The sequence below is a fragment of the Eurytemora carolleeae genome, unplaced genomic scaffold (genome assembly GCF_000591075.1).
Source record: "Eurytemora carolleeae unplaced genomic scaffold, Eaff_2.0 scaffold2102, whole genome shotgun sequence".
Lineage (NCBI taxonomy): Eukaryota > Metazoa > Arthropoda > Copepoda > Calanoida > Temoridae > Eurytemora > Eurytemora carolleeae.
In genome coordinates this window covers 1-8,667 of record NW_019397987.1, presented here as the reverse complement: position 1 = coordinate 8,667, position 8,667 = coordinate 1, and the positions used below count along the sequence as shown (strand labels likewise).

At 32.6% G+C, this 8,667-nt stretch overlaps 1 protein-coding gene across 1 annotated transcript; it reads left to right on the top strand.

The window, feature by feature from the left end:
* Nucleotides 1-5,091: 5,091 nt before the first annotated feature.
* On the top strand, nt 5,092-8,238 carry LOC111716532 (uncharacterized; the record flags this gene model as incomplete). The annotated part of the gene is given in 4 exon segments (XM_023492016.1): nt 5,092-5,228; nt 5,545-5,656; nt 7,222-7,281; nt 8,198-8,238. Coding segments are annotated over 4 exon segments (306 nt in total), but the record flags the coding sequence as incomplete, so codon positions are not given.
* Between the last annotated feature and the right edge of the window lie 429 nt (nt 8,239-8,667).

Genomic DNA, 8,667 nt, shown 5'->3' with positions numbered 1-8,667 from the left:
AATAATCTAAGTTTTTCCGGTTTGCACCATAGGTTGCAAAGATATAAGGTTTTATTTGTTGAGTTTGTGACTAAGACTGAATTCCTTTTATTTTAGTTTTCACACATATAAATTCTACAAACAACCTTGTTTTGGTTCAATGTAAGTAAAGAATTTGTGTTAGTCTTTAACAATAGTTTACTTGCGAATCTCTAATTGGATTATTTACAAGAATTGAATAGATAGATTGATATATAGATATAGAAAGATAGATCCTGCTGCTGCCGTAGAGATCTCTATTGGTTCTGAACCAAGATAATATAGTCATAATATATGACATAATTTTTATACAGTTTTTTTTTCATTTTGTAAAGATACAGGTATAATTTCACAAAAAAAGTTTAAAACTATATTAAAATAATGACCATGACCAGAAAAGGTTGCATCTGAAAAATGTTGATTTCTAAAAAGTTTCAATTAAAATTTCACAAATTTTTTTAATTGTGTTAATTTTAATGCAAACTCCCATTTGTTGCTTTGTATATACGATGATAATTTTTAGTTATATAATATTAACATGGCCAATAACACAATAACAAATAGTTACCCCAAGGATTATAACACAAAAGAAGGTCAGCCGATACACAGAGTGTTCATCCAAAATTGAGTAATGTTGATTTCTAAAAAGTTTCAATTAAAATTTCACAAATTTTTTCATTCTGTTAATTTTAATGCAAACTCCCATTTGTTGCTTTGTATATACGATGATAATTTTTAGTTATATAATATTAACATGGCCAATAACACAATAACAAATAGTTACCCCAAGGATTATAACACAAAAGAAGGTCAGCCGATACACAGAGTGTTCATCCAAAATTGAGACACTATATATCAAGATTATCTTTGATCTTTGAAATCATTTTATCCTTTTATATGCCGACCTTATTTTAGAAGTAAACCCCCGACTAGACCAAGAAATTATTAATAATAATCTTTACAAGAATGAATATAAAAAATTCTTAGTGCATAGCAGCAATATAAGAACAAGCAGGGAAAAGGGATATAAACAGCAGAACACCCCAAATTACGTACTTTTTTTCTGCACTAAACTGGATTGCGGACATTTTATTTACAAAAACCGGATGAGACATTTTTTCTGCAGAAACTGGGTTACGGACATTTTTTCTGCAAAAACCGGATTATGGACTTTTTTCTGCAAAAACCATGAGTATGAACATTTTTTCTGTAAAAACCTGATTACGGACATTTTTTCTGCAAAAATCGGATTAGGAACAGGAGAATTTATAGAAAACCACTCAATGACTCTTCTTTAACATGCATTTTTGGTCTTCTGTACAATTATAAAAATATAAATTTTAAATAATAATATATATAGTATATCTGAGAGATAATTTTTGAACTAATAAAGCATTACTTGAAACTGTCATTGTGGTATTCTGGAACCACTAATCTTATGCAATAAATTAGCAACTTAAATTAGCACTCTGATGAGATTCTACTTCAAGTTATCTTACTTGTTTTATCTATCATCTGTGCAACCTGGCAAAATTGCAGATCGGGTTATTCCTCCACTCAGGCCTAACCCTCATGCGCTGTTAATATCTTTGCAACCTGGCATTACTATACTTCAGTTACTCTCATAATACAGAGTAAACCTTATACAGTTGTATGCACGTGCAATTACTAACACCCAAAGTAATAAACTCGTTGTTACAACTTTATCACATTTATTTACATATTCATAAATGCATATATAACATCACATAAAGATATCTACTGGTATGATTATTAGCTTCGGTTCCTTTCTGATCTTAAGGTCTCTCAGCTTGAAGTTTAAGCACTTTCTCAGTTATGTTACTGAGCCTAGCGTGCATGACTGTAATAGCTTTCAGTCCGTCTATCAATCTAATATCTATATTATTGCAGGTATTCTGGTCAACCCGCTCCTGCATAATCTGTAGCAGATCCCACACCTGATTAGACAGCCTGTCCCTGACCTCCTCCATAGTCTGGTCGGGGTACAGTCTGTACTCTTGCTCCATAGCCTTCCCTGTGTCCCATGCATCAACGTTAGGGACAACAGTATGCTGTTGTGAGCTAGCGTCCCTAAGGGACAATATACTCCCTAGCTCCTGGTTCAATCCTTGTAAGCCTTGGATTACTTCTCTATCAATTTCCTCCAGCTCCACAAGAACATCCCGCATTGTCTTGGACAGATCCTCCTCGTCATGATCCTCATCTTCGTCCTCTACAACCTCCTCAGCTACGTCTTCATCCTCTGTGGCAGGAACAGTGACAATGGGAGTGTTCCCACTGATGAGAGGGGTGAGGTCAGCTGGATCAACTCCATCTTCATCCAGCTCCACTTCTCCAATGTAGGCGGGGTTCGGTATGATAACAGGAACCCGGTTCATCTTCTTCTACTGTGACTCGTCCAGAAAGGTTCTCTCTGTATGCTGTCTGTGCACTGTATATAGCACAGAACCCTGAGCGGTATTGTGCAGGAGACTTGTGTCTACTGCTACGGCTCGGGTTGTACTGACTCCTGATCTCCTGTTGTATTCAAGGGACTGTTCACTCTTATCAAGAACAATCCGAGATACAACATCATTTTGTTATTGTTATTATTATTAGATGACAAAGTACAAAGATACAGTCTAGTTCTATGAATGCACAGGGTGCTTCCTTAAAGATGACAGTTGAACAAATTTTAACAAAGGATAAGATAAAAAATATTAGATATGTTAACAACTTAATGACGTAAATTAGGAAAACTTAAACAAAAATAGTCTTTCTTATATGTTGGATCACATGAAATTATAAATGTTTTATAAATAATATAAATGAATTATAAAGAATAGGTACGTAATAAGTCCCATTATTTATTTGAATTGGTGAAGTTGTAAGTTGAATCAATATTTTCCAAGGTGTGTGCTTTTAATGTCACTAGAAAAAGACTTGAAAAGAAAAAATTGTTTATTTAATTCAATGTTTATTTAAGTGAAAGGAAAATTCAATAATTTAGTAAGGGCGTTCATTTTCCGAAGTCAAACAATAGTTTAAACTCAATGCACAATTAGTTTACTAAAGACCTTCTTTAGGTAAGGAATTCAAAGTGTAAATTTTAACTTTGGTCAATGGTGCCTATTATAGAAACAAATTTGTCAGCTTAAATTGTGCGTGCAGTGCAGATAAAGTAAATTGTTTGTGCAGAATTAGCATTCTGCGAGAAATTTAAACAATTTGGATGAACTTTGTGAGAATTGCAAAAAAAGGCCCAACATTCCATTGTATAGCCTAAAATTTTACATACACCAATTGATAGCATAATGTTTTTGGGCCATTTGCACAAACATTCCGGTTGCAATTGACATAAAAAGTGAAATTCTTATGCAAGTGCAAAAACTATGCAATTTCTAACAAACAAAGATGTGCTATAAAATTATATGCAATTAACACAAAGATTTTTCACACAACAAATGTCTTTAATTGTGGATAACGCTCTCTGAAGATTGTCAGGTAGCCTGCATGGATTGAAGGGGAGATAAAAAGAACAATTCTTCCATTATATTTATTTCGTCTCAAATGTATGTTTATTACACATGAAGTTGTTGAGTTAAAGTAGGGGGGGGNGTTCGAAATTGGATGGTTTTTATGTTTCCAGAGGTCTTCTCAAATTCCCCACAAATCCATAGAAGATAACATATGTAGAAGGTATATTTCAATCCAGTTAATAATTATGGTTAACAACAATACATTGGTATAAATTGATTGATATATAAATGTTAACAGTGTTTTATATTATAAAATATTCTTACTATTTGAGGATAATGGGGTTAATTGAGGCATCTGGTTATCAAAAATAAAACAACATTTAAACTTCTGAAATAAATCGACAGTTGGTTGGAAAGAATTATAAATCACGAATTTTAAAGGTTCTCAGCTTTATATATTTGAAGTTTGAGCGCTACATGTGAGGGTGTTTACTGTTCTGTCAGAGGTATAAAAATGTTTGGTTTGGCCACTGGAGAACATCTTGGTCAAAGATGACCTGACCTTACAGCGGAGTAAGCTTTAATTGTTTTGGTTAACAGTGGCCCCAGACGGTGGTTCGAGGATATCAGGGTTATTATGTATACGAGAATAAAGATAACCAAAAACAATGCAAAGGTTAAATTTGTATTTGATTGATTGATAGGCACATGATTGATTGATTAATAATAACAAGAAATGATGTGACAAGATAAGGTACATATGTAAGATTAATATTGTTGGTACAAACGAACAGAATAATTGCATAACTGTATCATCGTGAGTAGGCTGCTGTTAGGCGCATAGTGGAGGTTTAGTCTAGGGGGGTGCATTTTTTTGTGCACCCCCCTAGAAAACTGGTATTAAGAAAAAATAAAGTTTAAAATCCCGATAGGGGTGAAGGATCCGGGACAATTATTGGTTTCTTTTTCCTCAATATTGTTCAAATTAGAAATCAAAATAATAAGAAATAAACGATAAAAAGCTGTGAATATCAAATTAAACTGGGTTTTATCTTAAGATTATAAAGAATTAGCTGTTAATTTTCTGGGAAATTTTAGAAACCGTTAATTTTTTCCCTTACTACCACTGACCACTGACTACTGACCACTGACTACTGACCACTGACTACTGACTACATTCACATAATAGTTTCCTATGACCAGAATATTTTATTGATTTTTTATGTGAAAGATGGATCCTATGTCAGACTTTGACATACTTCTTGTGTTCACATTACCGCCCAGAGACAGTACACTGCAGTACAAAAGATGCGTACACCTCTGAAATAACTTTCCTGGCATCACAACCTTGCAAACACTTTTTTGGTACAGATAAACATACATGAAGTTTCGGCCCCCTGATCTCTGTACATTTATATCTGGTAAGTTGAAAAATGTCGTCTTATGNCCCCCCCCCCCCGGGGACCAATCATGAAGCCAGACGTCAGGGAAAAGCTCGCTCAAATGAATGAATAAATGAATGAACAGATGATTTCAAAATGAAGAACGTGCCCAGCTCTACATGCTGAACAACTTCTGTAATTAATGGTGTTTCTGTTAATTTAAAGTATAACAGTAGTCTTCCTATTCCACAATTTAATGGGTCCCACTGTGTTTAGTTTGAAGATGAGGGCCAAAAAGAAGAAATCGATGCCAAAACCCTTCTTTAAAGAAGCGATGAAATACTTTAAGGTATTTTTTCCTTTTAAAAATATGGTACAGGGTATTTTTTATCTTACAAATTTTGATTCTTCTCTATACAGGGAAAAATAAAATATATGTTCATATGATAACATTTATTAATAACATATTATGGGAGGATTTGTTTACAAAAAGAATTAGATGATTATTTCAGAAGATGTTCAAAGTGTCCGCCCTAATTCTCCAAACAAAAGTTGCTCGATTTTCCTGAACTTATTACTTATAAAACTTTTAATTTGAAAAAAAGCTTGTCAGAACTCAAAACTGAATTAGTTTTGTATTGATATTAGCGCCGCCTCCTGTATAGGTTATTGTTGTTACTATCTGTATTGCTATAACATGCTGGCAAGGATATTCTTCAACTGAAAAGTACATTGCTGAACCAAAAATCATGCATGAGACCATCAAACCAACCAAAGGTACACTTAGAGATAAGCAGAGTGTTAAGATGCATAAATTTACGCATTTCAATCCATAAATCTGTACAAATTTTACGTAAATTACTTCAAAAATACTAAACTTGACGCACAAGACCATCAAACTAACCAAAGTTACAGTTAGAGTCAACACTGTTTTAAATTCATAAATTTATGCATTTCCAAAACAAAACTGAACCAAAAATCATACAGAAGATAATCTCAACAACCAAAGGTACAGTTAGAGGTGAGTACATTAGTGCTTAGACTCGTTTTTAAACATTTCTTTTTTCTGCAAAAGACTTAAAAAAAATTCTAAGATGTTTGTCATTTTACAAAGTTTGTATTTTTCCCTTTACTCTATTACCAAATTACAAAAATTACCCAAGGTCCAAAAAAGACGTAATACTCAATAATTTCACCTATTTAAAATATGTAAAATTTGTGGATATCAAGAATAATAATATGATAATCGTACCCAGTCAGGGGTTGAAGGGAGCTTTGATTGAGGGAGGAATAATCAAAATGAAGAAATGGTAAAGGATAGATTTTCAAAGATCCTCAAGTTAAAAGGGCCCACAGTGGATCGATTATGAGCCAAACCAATGGGCACAATCTCAGCTCGTATGTTTCAACTAACTTGTATTTAGATATCTATAATAAACAAGTTAACATTAATCGACGTAATTACAAGTTTTATGTCGATACATTACATACATACTTTTTTGGTTTAAGTTTAAGGTACGTATTTACAAGATCAGGATAGATAGATATAACATAGCTAAGCTATCACGTAATACATGTTTAACCATGTTACGTAGTTATTTACAGCATAGATAATAATAATGTACCAACGTAGTTCAGGTTTACAGATATCGTGTTACACGATATTTATTACAATTACGCGAAATTTATTACACAGGGTGTCCCAATAAACATGGGAATTAAGCAACAATGTTATTATCGTCTTTGTTCCATAATTATTAGGTTAACACAATTCTTGTTAAAACATTCAACACCAAAAACCACTAGTCATGAGATTTTCATAATGTGACCTATACCATTTTTGAACTTTTAAAATTGACGGATATATTAAGAAAGTTCTCCAGATTCGAATTTATTAAATAAGGCAGAACTGTTTAAATACTTAGGTTAATCATCGTCAGTTTTAAAGATACAAAGAAGAAAGACCACATTTTGGAAAACTCATGTGGCGTAAAATAAATTTTGATACATCCTTAGACATTTCCATTTATTTAAAATCAAAGATGATATTTAATTTGTCTCTTAATTCCCATGTTTTTGAGACAGCCAGTACATCCTGGCCACATTTGCCATAAATTATTGAGTCTCTCCAATACACTCTAAGTTTTATTTTTAAGCTTGAAAAATGTTAAACAAAAAATATGTTAAAAACAAGTTCTGAAGTAAATTTCATCGTTTATATTATAATCATAAAAATATGGGATGGTATATAGTCCCTCAAATTACTCTGACAAAAGATTTCTCAAAATTTAGCATGTTATAAATTATCATAGTCTTCCTAAAGTTTTAATGCAATCTTTTAGATGGAGCTCCGGATTTGCGACTTTCTGTTTGCAAAAAAATGAAAGTAGGAGATTGTTCAGGTTATTATGAATGAACTTGTTTGGGTGCCCAGCTTAACCTCTAAATCTTAATTTTCCGACCCCACCTTCTCAATCTCCCCTTCTCTCTGTTTAATGCCACTTGTCACACCCCACAATAGGGTGTCCAATGTCCAGGGAAATGGTAAAAGGAATGCATGCAAAATACAAATTTTGTATGAAATGTAAATTGTACATTTCTAACTACCTTCTTGTCTTGTGTATTAAATTTTTTGAGCCTATTCTGCTTTTAGTATGGAACCTTTTAAAATTCAGGTGGGCAAGATAAAAACTGATATTATGGAAACTACTTTTTGCGTAACTTAAACACAAATTAAGTGTTTGCACAAATTGTGCAAAACTGACATACTGACATAAAGATAGAGAATTTTATTTATCTTAGCAATAGTTAAAAAGATGTGAAGATGTAAAGATGTAATTTGTGCAATTTGCAATAACTGATTTAGTGCACAAGATTTATAGAAAAAAAATGTCTGGATGAAAACTTTAATGAACATTTGCCAAATATTATTTTAAGGAATTGCTTAGCAATAACGCTCCCTTGCTTGCCTTGCACCATCTTCAGTGTTTGGCACAATTTAGCACAATTAATTAGATTAAAAGGCCCCAACAAAAATATAGAAGGTTTAAAAATAGTTTGTCATGAAACATTTATACTTCTATAAATTGTTGTTTCCAATTAAGAAATTCTAGGTTTTGATATTTTGTCAACAAATACAAAAAGCAAACTTAAAAATTTTATTTTTAGATATTAGAACCTTCTCATTTGTCTCATTTATTGTAGGAACTAATAAATAAACCCTACATTGGTCAGAGTGTTGGGAAATCTCACTGAGATACTGTTTGTTTCAAACAAATCCCAATCAAGCATAAAGATTTTGACACTTACATGTTTCAGCTATTGTGGATATCTTTGCTACATATGAGTACTATACTGAGGTACTTTAATCTTACAAAATACTTTTTACTTTACTTAAAAAATGTGAGAACATGATTCATCCCTACCCATCATCAAAGTTTGAGATGGAATATTTACTGTTCATGTGATGATCAGATGTTTTATGGAAGTTACTGAGACATCACAAGATAGATAAAAAAATCCTAACAAACTATCAAAAAGAATATTTTCATACATATGATAATTTTATTGCGTAACATCCAGCCAAGGCAACAAAGTGGTCAGCCAGGACACAAAAATGGTCAGCCAGGACATGAAAGTGGCCCCAAATTTAAAACCCTCATAGTCTGTATATAGTATGTCAGTAGTATGTACTTATTGCACAATGCAAATCTTCCTGGCCTGTGCAATGTTCATCTTGATTGTAATACTCTGGTTTTGGTTTGGTTGTCCTCGGTATTAGTCATCTT